This window comes from Mastigoproctus giganteus, chromosome 10, assembly GCF_048544385.1.
Source record: "Mastigoproctus giganteus isolate SK-2022 chromosome 10, ASM4854438v1, whole genome shotgun sequence".
Classification (NCBI taxonomy): Eukaryota; Metazoa; Arthropoda; class Arachnida; order Uropygi; family Thelyphonidae; genus Mastigoproctus; species Mastigoproctus giganteus.
This window is the reverse complement of record NC_143584.1, coordinates 154,295,071-154,316,137: the sequence shown is the minus strand read 5'-3', so window position 1 is coordinate 154,316,137 and position 21,067 is coordinate 154,295,071. Positions and strand designations below refer to the sequence as shown.

Below are 21,067 nucleotides of genomic sequence, written 5' to 3'. Positions count from 1 at the left end.
CATTTTCTTCCGTTAACACACTCGAAAAAGTCTGTTTTACTGCAAAACGGTAGATTTATTACTTTTGTAAGCATATTAATTTATAAGCATATAAATTAAAAGCAAACGACGAAACCTTCCATGACAAGTGCATAACACATACCGAACAAGGATTAACGAGAAACATCCACGCTCGCGATTTTTTTAACTGCTGCCCGTGAGGAAGCTTTCAGAAGATTAGACTTGTCGCAGAAAGGAGTCAATGTGAATGGAGAGTACCTAAACCATTTACGATTTGCAGATGACATTGTGGTCATAAGCCACGATCCCAAAGAATTAGAGGAAAATCTTAATCAGTTGTGCACAGTTAGTAAGGATTTTGGACTAAAGATGAATATGGCTAAAACAAAAGTAATGATGAACAAGTATGCCACAGAAAGGGAAATAATGATTGAAGGAGCAGTAATTGAAAAGGTGGAGTCATATACTTATCTGGGACAAGTTATTAGCTGTAATAATGGTAAATGGCTGGAAGTCAAGAGAAGAATAAATTTTGGATGGATAGCATTCAGGAAATATAGTCACATATTGAAGAGCAATATCCCAGTTTGTCTGAAACGTAAAATAATGAACCAATGTCAGTTTGTCTGAAACGTAAAATAATGAACCAATGTATACTTCCCACCATGACTTATGGAAGTGAAACTTGGGCACTCACCAAAAGAATGGAAGAGAAGCTGAGAACTACACAGCAAAGAATGGAACGAATTATATTGGGAATCAGACTGTTAGATAAGAAGAGAAACACATGGATTAGGCAGCAAACTCAAGTAAAGGACATTCTTATCAAAACTAAAGAACTAAAATGGTCTTGGGCAGGACACATAGCTCGAAGATATGATGACAGATGGACTAAGAAAATAACAGAATGCTACCCAAGAGGAGCTAGAAGAAAACCTGGAAGACAAAGGCGGAGATGGATATATGAAATTCATGAGTTTTTGGGTAGTAAATGAATGGCCAGTGCTCAAAACAGAAAGAACTGGAAAGTTGCTGGAGAGGCCTTCATCCTGCAGTGGATTGAAAATGGCTGATGATGATGGACTGATGATATGGGAAGTGTTGGTTTTTTTTTTTTTCCCCCCATTTCCTTTTGGTTGATGTTGTATATGTTCTTTTTCTTATATCATTTACCATCACTAATCTAATGAACCCACAAAAGTTCTGCTATTGTATAAGTAACCAACCCACAATTTCCAGCCAGTATTTGGAAAGTTAAAATCTCCCATTATGAGACATTCTGATTTGCTGGCCTACCCTATTTGTCAGTATAGCTGTTCACTATACTCATCACAGAAATTTGGTGTATAATAGACTCCTACTCCATTTTTGTTTTCCCAGTGCTTATTTTACACCAAACAACTAAACAATACAGTTGTTCATTACATTCAACACAGTTATGTGGCCTATAACAGACCCCCCCCTCCTGGTGCCTCCGTAGCCAGGTGGGCAGTTAAAATCTCCCATTATGAGACATTCTGATTTGCTGGCGTACCCTATTTGTCAGTATAGCTGTTCACTATACTCATCACAGAAATTTGGTGTATAATAGACTCCTACTCCATTTTTGTTTTCCCAGTGCTTATTTTACACCAAACAACTAAACAAAACAGTTGTTCATTACATTCAACACAGTTATGTGGCCTATAACAGACCCCCCCCCCTGGTGCCTCCGTAGCCAGGTGGGCAGGAGCAGCAGTGTGCAGCACACGCTTCTTGATTAGACCGGGGTTTGAGCCCATGACCAACAAATACGGAAAGGTCAGGGAATGACCACCGCATATCCCCGGAGTCTGTTGTTTGTTTGTTATTTGGTTTTTAGGAGCATTAGCAACTAACACACAAACAACAGACCCCCTATTGTCATTTTTGATTTTCCAGCTTATGTCACACCAAATTGACTAAATATTTCACTGGCCACTCACAACAGCTGCATGCACTGCCTTAGATTGTATGTACTGGACATTGTGGTTCTCCCACAGAACTGCCAGATGAATTTACCATCCTTTATGAGGGTTAACCCTCCTGACTACCCTTTATTCTTTCCCTATTTCTTCTCCCTGCAGGATTAGGCTCATATCCTGTCCTCTGGTAGAAGTTCTCTTTGTGACTGATGCTTTCTGTTAACTCAGAGACCAGTCATACAACATAAAATACCACAGACCCCTTGTTATCTTCACCGAGTGGATCCACAAAGTTATGTACCATTACAAGAGACACCATGTGGAAGTGAAGGAAACTTCTAGCATGGCCTCAACCATTACACAATATTATGTACTTTTCTGTATGCAATGTATTCACTCTATTCATATTCCACGTTCTATATGTCTGAGTGGCACCATATTTTTAATATCCCTGCAATGTGTGTGTTTGATGATTTAACCCCCCTGCCACTGGCAGGCCTTATAATCCCCAACACATGCTTTCCAGGCTGCAGCATGCCGAATAGAAGCAGCACAAGAATCATATTCAGCTCTGCTTGGGGCTGCTTTTAATCTATTAGTCTGTGCATCATCCCTTCCCCAAGCTAGTTGTTTCCACTCCACCTAACACTACCTTAATAGCATCAACAAATATTCTTATGCCCTTTTAAATTAAATATTTCTCATCTTTGTAGAAACAGGCTCTCCTGTTAACAAGCACAGAACATACCAAGAAAAATTCTATCTCCAGAGCCTTGCAAAATTTCTCTAGGGTCAAAGTGATTGATAAGGCTCTCATTATCTACTTCCCCTTCCTGAGTGTGTGTGGGCAAAACTCCAGATACCTTTAAATTTAATCCTGACTCATGACTCAACATTGCCCTGTATCTGTAAAGTAAATCCTTAGATCTCCTATTCTTAATATATTAATACCAATGTGTACAACAGCATCACCTTTTGTGCCCTTAAAAGATGATAGTTTCTCTACAATATTATCAATTTTTGCCCCAGTGAGATTACCTGATCCTATTCTGCATAAGCTTTTTACAAAATATATTATTATGCTTACAGGGAAGATAATTAAAAAAAAAACAAAAAAACAATGATTTACCTGTTTTCACAATTTTCTCAGTCAGAAATACCAACCACTCATTAAAGCTACATATTGACATATGGTAATATGAAAAGAATTTTTTCAGGACACTTTTTATTCATTGAAATATACATATGGGAAAAAAAAGGTAAAAGGTATTCAGAATGCCTCAACACTGGATGTATCTATGAACAGTGATTTATTTTCTGTGATTTTATTTTTAAATAATAGCAGAGTGGTAACACACATCTTATCTGAATGAAATCAATTTTGAGACTGATAAAAATGTCTGTATAGTTTATTATTTTTTTTTGTATTACACAGTGTTTCTGGCACGCCTGTTTAGTTCCCCATGATATTCAGATGGAACAAATGTGATTTCGAATGCTCATGTAGTATCACCAATACAGAATCAAATCTCTCTCTCTCTCTGTATTATTTTAGCTGAAAATGCTAGGATGAATAAGCTATTACTGGATTTATTAGACTGTCAAAATTTCATGTATAATTAGCTTATCTACTTTCAGATAGTATGTTTGTTGTTTGTTTGTTATTTGATTTTTAGGAGCATTAGCAACTAAGGCCATATTGCTCCGGGATATGCGGTGGTCATTTCGTGACCTTTCCGCATCCTTCGTATTTGGTGGTGACGGGCTCGAACCCCGGTCTAATCAAGAAGCGTGTGCTATGCACTGCTGCTCCTTCCCACCTGGCTACGGAAGCGCCTTTCAGATAGTAAGATTGGTATGAAATACGTGAGACTTACAAGCATAAATACGATAAACTAACATTCTAACACCAGGAAGTATATAATGCTCTCATGTACAAACCTTCTACAACCACATATGCATCTTGAAGTATAAAATGAAGTTAAAATAATGAGGTTAATAATAAGCTGAGAAGAACCATTCTATTTATTATAATTTAAATTAAAAAAAAAGGACACTTACCATAACCCCAGATATATTCACACTGATCATCAGGAGAAGGACAATTACCATGAAAACAGAAACCATCTCCACTCTTGCAAATATTCCCATTTTTCTTGTACAAGTCTCCAGGACACTGTTAGAAGATCAGAATGTTATATGACTTGACCACAGCTGAAATAAATTATAGGTTAACTATATACAGCTATGCATTTCATATTAACCAAACTAATAATACGTACACTTATTCTGCTATATAGTAATAACATCATCAGGTGACAATATGAAAACTGAAAACAGTTAACTTGAATCGAATAAATTACACAAGTACATGATCATTAAATGAAGTTACCAACTCTAAATCTATTACAATGAAAATATAAATACTGATCTTCACATTATATGAGAATGAAAAAAAAAAAAAAAAAAGAAAAAAAAGTTTACTCCAGAAGTTTAAAAGTATTCAATTTATGTGGGCTGACATAACTCACATAGGCTGAATGTCACGTCACTATTATTTTCATGGTTTGTCCTACAAGCTGATCCATTTCTATGTGATATGTATGAAAAACGAAATATAATCTTCGGATGCTACTGGTCCGATTTTAATAAAATTTCCGAAAGCTTGCAAATAGTTCTAAAAGAGCCAAATAAAAAATTTCATCAAAATGGATTCACTGAGAGTTGAGTAATTATATGCAGATGGACCAAGAAATGCTAATTGCTAGATCATTATTGGACTGATTTTAAAGAAATTTGGAATACCTCAACAACTCTCTACAAAAGATAGGTATAAAATTTATACCTATATGCAGTTATATGCACACAGACAAACAAAGAAATAACAATTGCAGGATTTGTATTAATCTGATTTTATTTTTTAATGAAATTTACAATGGCTTCACAAATTTTTATAAAAGAGAAATATAAAATTTTATGAAAATCCATCCATTAGGAGTCGAGTTATTACATGCAGGCAGGCAGAGAGGAAGAGACAGAGACGTGATGAAGAAAATGGGTGCTTTGTGCATATATGCTAATGTATCTAATAACCAGTTGGCCATATTACATTGACTTTTGAAAATTCTGGAAAGTCTGTAAACATGTTCCACAGTTTGGAGATTTTATAGTTTCAATTAGGATTTGCCAAAACTCAAAAATTAAAGCAAAACCCCTTTTTATTATAACTTAATTTTCCCTTCTCCTATAGTTTATAAAAGTGCTGATGTTCAAGTTCAAAATTATGAGTTCCTTAAGAGAAGCATGCTCTTTTGCAAGTGTGTTCCTATGTTACTATGACGAAAGTAAAACTAAATATATCATAAGAAGTTAGCATTAGCAGAGGCATATGACGCAAGAAAGCAAGCTTATGTAGCATCATCCAAAAAAAAAACTATTTCATACATCCATTCTCTATAAACATTTTTCCAGTCCTTCCTTGATTTTATTTAAGGCATAAACTTCCACAACAACAGACGGAAGTTTATCCCAGAAATCAACAACCCGCTGGCTAAAGGAAAATTTCTGCACATCAATTCTATAACAGTCTTTCCTCAATTTTAATTTAATCGTAATCTGAGCAAGAGGAAGAATCCCATCAGATGCCTGCTCAACCCATTCAAGACCTTATACACCTCAATCAGATCACCTCGCAGGTGCCTGGTCTCCAGTCACTGCAATTTGCAGAACTTAAGCCTTTCTTAGTAAGACCACCCCTTCGATCCCTCACCAATCTTGTTGCCCTTCTCTGTACTCACTCAAGCAACTCTATATCCTTCCTAAAATGAGGCCTCCACACCTGTACGCAGTACTCTTCTACTGCTTCTACAGGGATGGAATACACTTAAATAGAAACGGTTCAAGAATATTTGCTGATGATATCGAGACAGTGTTAGGTGGGTTGGAAAACTGCTAACTTGGGAGGATTCACAGACTAAAAGTTTAAAGTAGCCGCAGGCAGAGGTGAAGGTGATTCTTGCACAACTTCTATTTGAATAAGTAGCGACCTGGAGCGAGGGGTGCTGGTGGTTTCAGGGACTAATGGCAATCATTGTGAAACAGGCGGGTATATGGATGTGTTAGGGTAACTAATAATAAGGATAGGTACATGTATACCAATGCTAGAAGTATAATAAATAAATTTGATGAATTTGAAGTGTTGGTCAAGACATCAAAGGTGGATATTGTTGGGATAGCAGAGACATGGTGTCACACAGATATAAGGAATGCAGAACTGGAATTTGGGGAGTACAATGTGTACAGAAAGGATAGACAGGATAGGAAGTGTTATGCTGTTAATTAAGAAAAACATAAAATCAAAAGAAGTGCATCCAGCTGATACAGATGAACAGTGCACTGTTGAGTCAGTTTGGTGTGACATAAGCACTGCGAAAGCAAAAATAAGAGTAGGAATGTGTTATAGGCCTAATGACTCGAATGAGTACAATGAACAAATGTACAGAGAAATAGTGGGTTAGTAAATCAGAATGTCTTATAATGGGGAAATTTAGCTTCCCAGATATCAACTGGAACTTGTCCGATGGTCACTCGCACACTAGTAAGACTTTTGTGGATTTATTGGGTGATTGTTTTCTGCAGCAGGTTATTCGAGAGGCAACCAGAGAGTGTAATACTCTTGATCTGGTAATCAGCAGTGATCATTCGTGTATTAAGAATTTGCAGATAAAGGAACCACTAGGTGGCAGTGATCACAGTGTACTGATGTGGGATTTACTTAAAGATATAATTATCATCAGGGGTAAAAGAAAGGGTTTTTGTTTCCGTAAAGGTGAGTACAGTGGTCTCAGACAGTTTTTAAATTCTGTACAGTGGGATCAACTGACAACGTTACCAACAGTAATTTCTAAGTGGGAAGCATTCAAGGAACTAACTGTGGAAGCTACTGAACGTTTCATACCTATTAAGAAATACTGTTCAAGGTTTAGGCCTAAAAGTTATCAAATGAACTAATGAGACTTGTGACAGAGAAGAAAAATGCATGGGATGTATATAAATTATCAAGCGACTCAGAAGCCTATAGCAGATATAGTCTGTAATCAGGTTAGGCAGGCAAAGGCAGATTACAAGAAATCTTTGGGAAAAGATGCTAAGAAAAACAGCAAGGATTTCTTTACTTATATAAACTCTAAAAGGAAGGGGATGAATCTGATTAGTTCACTTGATATCGATGGTTCGACTGTTGATGATCATACTCAGATAGCAAACAAACTGAATGAGTATTTTGCATCTACATTCACACATGAGGAGTTGTTTGTTTGTTATTTAATTTTTAGGAGCATTAACAACTAAGGCCATATTTCTCCTTGAAATGCGGTGGTCATTCCCTGACCTTTCCGCATCCTCCGTATTTGGTGGTGACGGGCTCGAACCCCGGTCTAATCAAGAAGTGTGTGCTACGCACTGCTGCTCCTCCCCACCTGCCTACTGAGGCGCCGAAAGTTGAAGGAGCTGCGAGGGAAATGTTTCCAGTTATCCGAAGAAGTTGTAAAGGCATCTGAGGCGATTCTCAATATGCATGCCAAAAAATGGCTTCAATTATGTTTTTTAAGAATGGCAGAAACATTGGAGTAAGTATATTTCATCAAATGGAGCCTACTTTGAAAAGAACCATCAAAAATATAGATAATTAATAATAGCATATTGCAAAAAAAAGAATTATGATCATTCTCTATGGAACAGCCCTCATATATGTGTATTTTCACCCACTACACCATATATTTTAAATTACAAATAAAAATGATGCTCCGCTAAATTTTTTCTGTAGTACTGAAACGATATAAAATCTTCAAAATTCAGCAATTACTTTCAAGCAGTAGTTATCAACTTACACTTTTTTTTAAAATCAGGATGATTATTTACTTTTCAAAAAAAAATCATGACTTGGGTTGATATGCTCTTTTGCGAATAAAGAAGACATTTTCTATGTGATGTAGTCTTCATTTTAATGTTATGTTATGTTATTTGGTTTTTTTTAGGAGCATTAGCAACTAAGGCCATATTGCTCCAGGAATATGCGTTGGTCATTCCCTGACCTTTCCACATCCTCCGTATTTGGTGGTGATGGGCTCGAACCCCGGTCTAATCAAGAAGCGTGTGCTACGCACTGCTGCTCCTTCCCACCTGGCTACGGAGACGTCCTTTATTTTAATATGCACATACCCAATTGCAGAGCCAAAAGGGCTCACAAACTTCATAATAAGCATAATGCTCATTGTTACTATTAAAGGAGGGTCCCTGATCAGTTTTGTAGAGGATTTCCCCCTCTAATTCTTTGCTATATTATTATGCATTGAATTATTTGATTCTAGATTCGATTTTTATATTTCAGGATGATTCAATTTGAAATTCAATTCAGCAAATAACTTTAAATTCATACAAACCAATTTGAATATATTTTACTAAAATAATGGGAAAGATTATCCACAAAATTAGCAAAAACTATGAAAAAGCTTTAAGTACTTTTAAATGAGACCACTGAAAATACAACTTTTCCTGTCATGTCAGGTCAGCTCAGCTCTGTTGGTCTACCGCATCAATGAACTATTGTGATCATAAGATCACCACGGGTTAGATGTTATTTGGTTATTAGACAAATCTTAATACACCTGAGACAGTCATACATGAAACTCCTAAAAGGTGCTAACTACCATGCTATGTTCGAAGTTACTGAAATCTTTCATTTTGCCCATTTTCATGCTGAATTGTATGTATACAGCAGCAATATATATCTGCCCACCTGCTTTATATCTTTATGTACAGTATGAACACAGGATGCTGTCTGAAGGTCTGCTTCATTTCATGAAAAGGATAGGTGTATTAATAAAGTAACAACTCTGTGTTATCATAGATGTTTACTATTTTTAGATGTTTTCTTAATTCCATTCAATTATAACTTCACTCTACCATTGATAGTAAAACATTTACCATTAAAACTCCTAACAATTGCTTATGCATTCATTGTAACTGTTATTTGCATTATTCAGGATCATTGAATAATGGCATAGACACTTGGAAAAATTAAAGCTACATATTGACATTAACTATTAATATTATTACTTACTTGTCCACCTTTACCATCACAGTATTCAGGTATATCACATTCAGTAACAGCAGGTCGACAAAGGTGGCCTGCAGGACGCAACTATAAGAGAAAATATGAGATAACATTCAGATGTTTCTCTACTCCCACCAAATTTTTTACAACTGCAAAAAAGATTAATTTTCCTTCCTATAAGAATGTTATTTTATAACTTCTCATTTAATAACTTATGTAACTCCAAAACTATACTGAAAAGTATTCTGGAACTATTAAATAAATAATTAAATTCATACACCTAAAGAGACTATTGCATACTTCAGCATTAACCACTTGCCTGACATGCCTGTAAAAATTTGGGCAGACACAGCAGCCCAAAAATTGATTTGGCTGTATCTGATACTAGCACCATGTGTCACATTTCAGTTTTGTTTTGTTTTGGACACAAACAAACAGTTTTAGAGTTATGTGATTTTCCCCTAAAATTTTGCTTTTTTTTTTGTATAATCATAATCTGGCTGCTGTTCACTAGAACTGTGTTTTCGTCACTTCCATAGCAGCAATACATGCTTTATTTTTTGTGCAAATGCAAAGGTATTGATTTCTTTGAATGGCATTGATTATTGTGAAATAAAAGGAAAAATATAGCCTGTTTCAGCTTTGCTCCATAAGTAGATATTCAGGATATTACACAGGCTGTATGCTGCTTTTGTATCACTGATTTTTGTAACGAAAATGATGGAGAGTAGTTATCGGAAATATAAATTTGTGTTAGTGAATCAAGTTCTAGATCAACAGAGTAAGAGGGTGATTTAGTTTTGCAAACCAAATCCCCAATCTTATTTCCCCCACCACAAAAGTACCTCCTAGATATCTGTTTATACAAGTGTCTGCCATTCATGTGAATATATCTAGTAAAGTGGTTCTCTTATTTTGAGTATATTTTGATGACCATAGAACAAATAGATATACTGATAAATGTATGTATGCAATCAATTATATTTCTAAACTTTTGTAAAATAAATATATCCCACAAAAATCATTGCAAATTTCACTTGGATCAGACTATAAACACAAGTTCTAAAAAGGTGGCACTTATATTGAATGGCTAGTATCTTCAGGATGGCAGATCAAAACAAAAATACCCCAGCAGTATGCCTTCATTCAGCTCATAAAATCTATAAAGATTGACATACACAGCATACACTGAGTAGTATTACATTTAAAGTGAATAGCAGACTGTAAAACAGGCTGTATGTTGCTTGCAAACAGCAAGTATGGAGCACAGTGTCCATACTGTGCTCCATACATGACAAGGTCAGGAGTCAGCCAGCACATTTCCAGGTGACTTATGCAGGCTGCTTGTAAGAGGCAAGTCATACACACAACACAACATACATGACTGGCTTTTCAGACATGCTCAATACAGAGACACAAGGCAGGTTTAAGGAAATCTTTAGAAACCACTCTAAAAAAGCTATATATACATAGATACATCCCCTTCTTCAGAGTATTGTAATTTTATTGAGAAATGCACGAGTTTTAAATAAGGTATTATATGGAAACCTGACTTTTTTTTTTCTTTCTTTTTTTTTTTAAGACTGTTAAATGGTTAATAAAGACAAACTGCTACAAGGAATTCAGTTATATTCAACATTGGCTTCAAAACACAACACCTAGTTTCATTCAAGTATCTGTCAAATTGTTGCTTAAATTTATTTGAACAGTCTAATTCTACAAGATCAAGTAATAACTTGTTCTAACAATTTAATAACCCTTTGGCTAATTGAAATTTTCTTATATGCAAGCTATACCTATTCTTCCTTAACTTAATTGAGCCCTTTAGTTTGTGCTACCTAGAAAGAAGAAACATATCAACCACTATTTAATTTACTCAAGCCTTTCAAACTATTACCCTTTTATATACACCTAATTCTGTTTTTGCACAAACTTTTTTTACACGAATTTGATTTAACACAAGTTCAAAATAAATATTTTATCCTCTTTTTATGCGAGTCATTTTGATTTAACACGATTTCTATGAATTTTTTTTTGCTTAAATTTTAAGAAAAATTTTTTTTATTTGTGGCATCTTAGTATCATTTCTATTTACACGCACCAATAGATTGGATAACAGCTAGTGTGTGCGTTTTGAAATGCGTGCTTTTGTTTACCAATGTGTACGTCTAGGTATCTATGAATCATCAACATTTTTATTGAATTTGGTGCACATCTACGGTATTCGTGCATTGTATCTTCGGAAGACATTTAGTAGTAAGCGCTATTTCAAAGTGAAAGAATCTTTAGTGAAATTTGTGCACATATAAATTTATTAATTTTGCCGATAGTCAATAAATTGTAAGTTTACAAATTTTTCATACCTTTTTTTATTAATTATAACTGAGATATTTTTCGGTAGCCCTTATATAATGTTGAATAATTCGCCTATTACCAAAATGAAAAGGAAAGCGATTTCTTTCGAACTTAAAATTCAAATTTTAGATCGGCTTGCAACTGGACAAGGGGCTACATCTGTAGGAAAGCATTTTGGTGTACATGAAGCTACCGTAAAAACTATTAAGAAAAATGAAGCTGCAATTAGGAAGTCGGTATATTCTGGAACAAAAGTAAGTGTTAATTCATCATCATATACAAGAGATATTGTCAAGGAAAAAATGGAAAAGGCTCTGGTAATATGGATAGAAGATCAGTCACAAAAAAGAGTACCAGTAGATGGAAATGCCATCAAGCAAACAGCACTAAGAATTTACAGACAGATTAAAGAAAAGGAGCCAAGCACTTCATCTCAGTTAACCAGAAAGCATGAATTTTCTGCGAGTACAGGTTGGATGACAGGGTTTTTTAAAAGGAATGCTCTTCATAATATAAAAATTATGAGATAAAACTGCATCTGCAGATGAATCAGCTGCTAAAGTATTTCCACAGGAACTTGCAAAAATTATTGAAGACGGAGGATACACTCCTGATCAAGTCTGGAATGCAGATGAAACTGGTTTCTTCTGGAAACGAATGCCAAACAGAACGTATGTAGCCAAATCACAGAAAACAGCTGGTGGTTTTAAGGTAGCTAAGGATCGTGTGACCTTATTACTTTCCTCCAACGCTTCAGGAGATCTTATGTTGAAACCACCGCTGGTAAATCGAGCCCTAAACCCCCATTCAATGAAAGGTGTAGATATCAATAAACTGCCTGTTCACTGGATGGGTGGGCGCCTCCGTAGCCAGGTGGGAAGGAGCAGCAGTGCGTAGCACATGCTTCTTGATTAGACCGGGGTTCGAGCCCGTCACCACCAAATACGGAGTATGCGGAAAGGTCAAGGAATGACCAGCGCATATCCCGGAGCAATACGGCCTTAGTTGCTAATGCTCCTAAAAAAAAAAACCAAAACCAAAATCACTGGATGGCAAATAAGAAGGCCTGGGTGACCACTGCTATCTTTACAGAATGGTTCAACAAATGTTTCGTCCCAGAAGTCAGACGTTATATGAATTTGAAAGGTCTCGAATTTAAAGTTCTTCTGATTTTTGACAATGCACCCGGCCATCCTGTCTTGGAATACCCAAACGTACAAATTTTATTTCTGCCACCTAATACTACATCTTTGATACAACCGCTAGACCAAGGTATAATTGCAACAATTAAAACATACTTCATAAAACGAACATTCCAACATGTTTTGGACAAACTGAATGATGAAACACTGACAGTCATTTATGTGTGGAAGAAATTCTCAATTATGGATTGTATAAATCAAGTTGGATTAGCGTTAACTGAATTAAAACCAGCAACTTTAAATGTGTGTTGGCAAGCGGTTTGGCCACAATGTGTAAAAAGTAAAGATCCCATCATCCCTAATATGACCGAATTTCCCATCATCATTACAATGGCACACAAAATTGGCGGAGAACGATTCGATGAGCTATCGTTTGAAGATATTGATGAAATATTAGAGGTTGTCCTTGGGACTCCTTATCCCACAGAACATAGTGATAATGAAGAAAATGATCCTGTTCTAAATGCAGATTTAATAAAAGAAGGTCTGGAACTGGCCAGAAAATTAGGTAATCATTTTGTCAAACATAACCCTAATGAGGAACGCACTGGGAAGTTTCAACATGAACTGAAGTTGTTGACAGCCTCTTACAGAGAATTATATAATGGCCTAACCAAAACATGAACACAACAATTAATAACTAAATTCTTTCGTAAAACTGGTGAAACATCAGCACCAGAGGACTCGTGCTGATTTTGCTCAAGAGATCACAGAAAGAATTCCATTAATAGAGGAAGAAGACAATGTCCACAACATTTCTAGTGACAGCAGTGATATTCCAGTCGTACGCAAACATATGCGCCGTTTATTATCAGAAAGTGAACATGAATAAAATCTTGTTATGTTTAAAACAGATTTTTTTTGTTCATGAAGAATTTTTTTCATTTCATATGCATACAAATTTACTTTAATACATTTTCATTACATATTATTACATGTGTATTTTGCTGAAATAAAATAATAAGCTTAAAACGAATATTTTTATGTGTTTTTTTAAATTATTTTTACTGAATTTTTAGATCCGGAATCAATCTTCTTTTCTTCCATAAATACAATGTCTTTTTTTACACGTATTTTTCAGGAACGTATCTATCGTGTAAAAACAGAATTAGGTGTATATATATATATATATAAGTTGTAATAATATTAATTTAATTAAGTATGCATAGATGGATGTGAAAGTTACACAAGGTGCCAGTAACTATAAGGGTGAGGAAAGAAAAAGAAGAGTAGTAGATTAATGAAAGGTGAAAGAATGTTAATATCCTAGAGCAGAGGTGTGCAAACTGTTGCATATGAACCTCAGAGGGGTCGCGGAATAAATTAAAAGGGTCATGGAAATTTTTAAATAAATTTATTTTTTGTGTACATAAAAGCAAAAAACCTGTTGTTAAAATTCCTTTTTCAATACTGTAGGTGTAGAGACCTTGCTACTCAAACTAAGTCTGAGATACGAATGGACCCAACTGCCTACCATGCCGAGAATATGCCTTAATTTGCTCACTGGCTATAGACACACAAAAAGCAGCTGACTATGACTAGTGTGACATCTCAATACTACTTAAATGCTAAGTAGTACTCATAACTACTACTCAATTAATCCCTTGTGGTAATCCCTTCAGCTCTTAATTCGTGCTTCTTAGAGCACATTCTCAAATTGCTGGTACTGTATTGCCTAAAGGCCAGAGGTGCGAATGTGTGGTAGCAGTAACTATACAAAGCAAAGTGTGGATACACAGCACGCAAGCTTTATGCTGCTTCGTAATTCGGTGCTTTCTTTTGCTGCAATAAAAATTATTTCAGTTATCCATGGAGAAAAGTACGATTTAAAAAGCATTTCTCTGTCCAGAGACAGTCTCGCAGAGCATATCGGACAATATAAAATTCAATTTATTAAATCGATTGAGAGAAATTACAATTTTTGCAATACAGTTAGACGAATCCACAGATATTTCAAACCTTGCTCAACTTATTGTATATGTCAGATACTGCTATGAGGGGGATATTTTGGAGAATTTTCTATTTTGCAGAGCTTTGGAAGGAAGAAGGATGGGCCAGAAGATTTTTTATGTTATAAATAGTTTCCTTCAAACAAATAATCTAACGTGGAACAACTGTGTAACGATTTGTACTGATGGCTGCATTAACAGGAGAAAATAAAGATTTAAAAGGCAAAGTAAAGGATATGCAAACTGATTTGCATGAAGTTTTGAAAGATGCAGTAGTAAGTGTGATCAACTTTATTAGCATTAGTTGAGGCATACGATGCAAGAACAAAGGCTTATGTGGCATCAGCCAAAAAAAAAAAAAAAACCCCTCTAATTTCACCCCTACATTCATTCCAAATGGCTGTCCACTCCAGCAAATTTATTTAGGCTATTAACTTCCACAACAAAAGATAGAAGTCTATTCCACCAATCAACCACTGCTGGCTAAAGGCAAATTACCGCACATTAATTCTACAAGTGTCTTTCCTCAATTTGAATCTAGGCTCCCTCAGGTTCTTAATCTGAGAAAGAGGAAGAATCCCATAAGCATTCAGCTTGCAACCCATTCAAGACCTTATACACCTCAACCAGATCACCTTGCAGGTGCCTACTCTCCAGGCACTGCAATTTGCAGAACTTGAGCCTTTCTTGGGAAGAGCACGCCTTTGTTCCGCTCACCAATCTTGTTTCCCTTCTTTGTACTTGTTCTAGCAACTCTACATCCTTCCTAAAATAAGGCCTCCAAACCTGTACTGAGTACCCTGGGTGTGGTCTAACCATTGCCTTGTACAATGGGATAATAACCTCTCTGTACCTGCTAGCAAAATTCCTATATATCATTCAAAAGACTCCATGACCTGCCTTGGCAGCTTGTCTGCACTGCTCAGTGTACTTCATATTTGACTGCACAATTGCCCCCAGGTCTTTTTCACTTTCCACTTCCCTCAGTGTAGTACCACACATTGGTATGTTTCTTGTGGGCTGTTGCTACCCATATGCAATTCTTTGCATTTGTCAGTGTTAAACTTCAGTTGCCACTTCTCTAGATCCAGTTGGAGTAGCATACTGTCTTTACTGTTGTTAACAACCCTGCCAACCTTTGTATCATCTGCAAACTTGGACATTAATCCTAATATACAGGGGGGTTTCCGGTATCCGAGTCCCCATAGTTACAAGGATTTGAAAATTAAAGAATTAAAGCTAACCCTTGAGAAAATTGACCAAGCACTTGAATAAAATATTTTTGTGAGAAAGATCTTTTATAATAAAAAATGCCTAATAAAATAATTTTCCCATTTTTCAGTTCCTTTATCCATTTTTTACTATATACAAGTGCATAATAACCATTACTATATAATATCGGTGTAGATACACCATATCTATTTATCCTTCACAATGAGTTGCCCATGTATTGCACTACCTTGAATAAGAAATGCTTTACTTGCGATACCAGGGTACCTGCCCACACTACTACCATAGATCTTCTTTAGAGTTGTCTGTGGTGTATCTATATAGATATAGATATCTTGAATTCTTAAAATATTATGCCTAGTTTCATTTGTTTAAATAATAAATATTACAAAAATTTGGTCCCTGGTTTAAGTGGAAATTTCTGGAACCAATTATCCTCAAATAACGAGGATCCCCTGTACTTTCATCAATAACATAATTGAATACACAAAACAACAAAGGGCCCAGCACTGAACCCTGCAGAACTCCACTAATAACATTTGTCCACAAAGAGCGGTGTCCACTGATTACCACTCTCTGTCATCTCCCACTCAACCATCCCTTTATCTATTGTAACAACTTACCCTCAATGCCCTACCCCTCCAATTTGTACAGCAGTCTTCTATGTGCAACAGTATCAAAAGCTTTCCTGAAATCCAAATGTATGATATCAAAATTATTATTGGCATTCAGTTCCTTTGTGACCACATCATAGTATCCAATCACATTGGTCAGACAAGACCACCCTTTAAAAAACCCATGCTGTGTCTATTGTAAGTAGAAGCTTAAATAGCAGACTTTTCAATATACTGTACTTTGCAATGAAATGCTTCTTTTACATGCGAAAGTGAGGTGGTTGTTCAGTGGTAAAGTGTACCGACGTCTTTTTGGCCTCAAACATGAAGTTTTATTGTTTTTATCAGATACAGATCAGAGAACCTTGTTCAATTGTTTAAAATTAAAAAAATGGCTTGGAAAACTTAGCCATCTTGTTGATATATCTGAAAACTTAATGATTTAATTTTAAGTCTTCAAGGACAGGGAACAAATATACTCAAAAGCTTTCAAAAATAAACTTAACCTTTGGAAAACTGAATTTGAGTGTAATAATATGTTCCCATGTTTTTCTGATTTGGTTAGCATTAGCATTAGTAGAGGCATTTGATACAAGAAAGCAAGCTTATGCAGCATCAGCCAAAAAAAAAAAAACCACTTCCACTTCACCCCTCTGTTTGTTCAAAATACCTGTCCAGCTGAGCCTTAAACTTATTTAGGCTATCAACCTCCACCACAAGGGATGGAAGTCTGTTCCACCAACCAACCACCCGCTGGCTAAAGGCAAATTTCCGCACGTCTATTCTACATCTGTCTTTCCTCAATTTGAATTTATGCCCTCTCAGGTGAATTTTCTGAGCTAGAGGAAGAATCTCATCAGCATTGAGCATGCTTAAACCATTCAAGGCTTTATACACCTCTATCAGATCACCTCGCTGGTGCCTAGTCTCCAGACACTGTAATTTGCAAAACTTAAGCCTTTCTTCGTAAGAGCACCCCTTTGTTCCATTCACTAATCTTGTTGCCCTTCTCTGTACTCGTTCCAGCAGCTCTACATCCTTCTTGAAATGAGGCCTCCAGACCTGTATACAGTACTCTAGGTGTGGCATGACCATTGCCTTATACAATGGAATAATCACCTCCTTATCCCTGCTGGAAAAATTCCTGTATATCATTGACAATACTCCATGAGCTACTCTTGCAGCCCGTCTGCACTGCTCAGAGAACTTCATATCTGCCTGCACAACCACCTCCAAGTACCTTTCATTCTCTACCACTGTCAGGGTAGTACCACAGAGTTGATACGTTGCTCTGGGGTTGCTGTTTCCCATGTGTAGTACTTTACATTTGTCAATGTTAAACTTCATTTGCCACCTCTCAGCCCATCTGCTCAACCTTTCCAGATCCTGTTGCAGCAGCATAGTGTCAGTAGTGTCCTTGACAACCCTGCCAACCTTTGTATCATCTGCAAACTTGGACATTAAGCTTGATATACCATCATCAATATCATTTATAAATACAGAAAACAATAATGGACCCAACACTGAGCCCTGAGGGACTCCACTAATAACATTAGTCCACGATGAGCAGTGTCCATTGATTACCACTCTCTGTCTTCTCCCCCTCAACCACCCCTTTATCCATAACAACAATTTGCCTCCAATGTCACACTGCTCCAATTTGTGTAGCAGTCTTTCATGTGCAACAGTATCAAAAGCCTTTCTAAGATCCAAGTATATAATATCAAAGTTATTCCCTGCATCCAGTTCTTTTGTGACTGCATCATAGTATCCAATCAAGTTGGTCAGGCAAGACTTCCCCTTAACAAAACCATGCTGTGTCTGAGCTATAACTGAAGTCTTGTCTAAATGATCCTGCAGTGCTTCTTTAACCAGTGCCTCCATTAATTTTCCTGGAACAGAAGTTAAGCTCACAGGTCTATAATTACTTGTGTCAGCCTTTGATCCTCCTTTGGGAATTGGGGTCACATTTGCACATTTCCAGTCTATGGGTACCTCCCCTGAGTCCAAGGAAGCTCTCATAATTATGGCTAAGGGTTTGCTTACTTCCTTTGCTGCCTCCTTTAATATAACTGGATAGATCCCATCCATCCCGGGTGCTTTTCTTGTGTTTATCTTCAACAGTTTCTCCTCCACTTTACTCCCAGTTATTTCAAGATTCTGTAGCTTACTGCTAGAGTTGAATACACCTCTGGCATTCCCCTTGCTGAATAACTCCTCATGTGTGAATGTCGATGCAAAATATTCATTTAGTTTGTTAGCTACCTGAGCAGGATCATCAACAGTTGACCCATCAATATCAAGTGGACCAATCTGATTCATCCCCTTCCTTCTAGAGTTTACATAAGTAAAGAACTCTTTGCTGTTTTTCTTTGCATCCCTTGCCAAGGATTTCTTGTAATCTGCCTTCGCCTGCCTAACCTCCTTTGTAACTTGGTTGCATATCAACTTGTATCTATCATAGGCTTCTGTGTCATGTGTTAATTTGTAAGTATCCCATGCATTTTTCTTCTCTGTCATATGCCTCATTAGTTCATCTGACATCCATTTTGGCCTAAACCTTGAACAATATTTCTTAGTTGGTATGTAAAGCCTAGTAGCTTCCAAGATAAGTTCTTTGAATACTTCCCATTTTGAATTTGCTGTTGGTAACATCATCAGTTGGTCCCACTGTATAGAATTTAAATACTGTCTCAGTCCATCGTAGTCGCCTTTACGGAAGCAATAACCCTTCCCTTTACCCCTAATGGTAGTTACCTCTTTGAGTAAATCCCACTTCAGCACACTGTGATCACTGCCACCTAGTGGTTCATTTATCTGCAGATTCTTAATGCATGAAGAATCACTGCTGATAATCAAATCAAGAGTATTACTCCCTCTAGTTGCCTCCCGAACATGCTGATGTAGAAAACAATCATCCAATAAATCCACAAAAGCCCTGCTAGTGCGTGAGTAACCAGCCCCCAAATTCCAGTCAATATCTGGGAAATTAAAATCTCCCATTATAAGACTCTCTGATTTACTGGCCCACTCTATTTCCCTGTACAGTTCCTTATTATACTCATCAGAGTCATTAGGCCTATAGCACACTCCTACTCTCAATTTTGATCTCCCAATGCTTATGTCACACCAAACTGACTCAACACTGCACTGTCCAGTGATGTCGACTGGCTTCACTTCCTTGGTTTTTATGTGTTTCTTAACTAATAGCATAAACCCTCCCCCCTTCCTATCCTGTCTATCCTTTCTGTAGACGTTGTACTCCCCAAATTGCAGTTCTGCATCCCTTATATCTCTGTGACACCACGTCTCTGATATCCCAACAATATCTGCCTTTGATGTTTTGAGCAATACCTCAAATTCATCAAATTTATTTACTAAACTCCTAGCATTGGTGTATACACAAGTATACCTGCACCTGTTTCTATTCTTAGCTACCCTAACATAACCCATGTGTTTACTTGTACCGCAATGGCTCCCAGCAGTCTCTGAAATACCATGCATCTTGTTTTTCAGGCTTCTGCTCATTCTAATAGAAGCAGTGCAAGAATCTCTTTCACCTCTGCCAGTGGCTACTGTCAATCTATTGGTCTTTGTCTCCCCCCAAGCTAGCAGTTTTCCGACCCACCTAACACTGCCTCGATAGCATCAGCAAATATTCTTGCACCCTTTCTATTTAAGTGTATCCCATCCCTGTAGAAGCAATCTCTCCTGTTAACAAGTACAGTCCAGGCTGAAAAAAATTCTACCCCTTGAGCCTTGCACAATCTTTCCAGGGCCGAATTGATCGACAAGGCTCTCATCATATACTCCCTCCTATCGTGTCTGGGCAGAATTGCAGACACTTTCAAATTCAACCCTAATTCTCGGCTTTTGTTCAGCAGTGACCTGTACTTGTTAAGTAATTCTGCCGGTCTCCTACTCTTAATATTATTAGTGCCAACGTGTACAACTATATCACCTTTTGTGCCCTTAAAAGATGATATTCGCTCTACAACGTCATCAACCTTTGCCCCTGGCAGACATACCCTGGTCCTATGGCAATACCCTGGTTAATAGCAATAATATTGACATTTTACAATTCAGAGATATCATTGCCTCCAACCTAACAGTGCTAATTAAGAATTTTTCCAAAAGATTTAATGTGTCTCCAGAAAAAAAGTTGTATTAGATTTGTGATCCCTTTGCTTTTGTAATTTCTTCACGTCCCGAAATTACCATTGAGCAAAAGGAAGGTCTTATCGTCCTGTCGTCTGACGAACCATTACGTGACAACAAGACTACTTGTGGAAAAGTTTGGCTTTCTCTTCGAGATGAGTATCCAGAATTATCAAAAATGGTGATACAAAGATAGCTAGCTGCCTTTTGGGTCTACATACACTGTGCTGCCACTTTATTAGGTACACCTACCTAGCGTGTTGGTCTTCCTTTAGCCCCTTCAAAACAGCCTGAATACATCTAGGCATGAATTGAACAAGATGCCGAAAACGTTGTGCAGGAATGGAGTACCATGCAGACATGAGTGTGTCATGCAGTTCCTTGAGATTCGACGGTGGTGTAGGCCTGCAGCAAACAGCCCTTTCCAGCTCATCCCAAAGATAATCAATAGGATTGAGATCCAGAGACTGACCAGGCCACTGTAGCAAAGAAAAGTCATTGT

At 36.9% G+C, this 21,067-nt stretch overlaps 1 protein-coding gene across 1 annotated transcript in view; it reads right to left on the bottom strand.

The window, feature by feature from the left end:
• The window catches only part of LOC150079395 (disintegrin and metalloproteinase domain-containing protein 11-like), a 445,660-nt gene that overhangs the window by 160,094 nt on the left and 264,499 nt on the right, over nt 1-21,067 (bottom strand). The window contains exons 19-20 of the mRNA XM_090383050.1: nt 9,064-9,144; nt 4,005-4,119 (exon numbers count right to left, since the gene is read on the bottom strand). Coding sequence (XP_090239176.1) covers nt 4,005-4,119; nt 9,064-9,144 — 196 coding nt within the window. The remainder of the gene's footprint in view (nt 1-4,004; nt 4,120-9,063; nt 9,145-21,067) is intronic.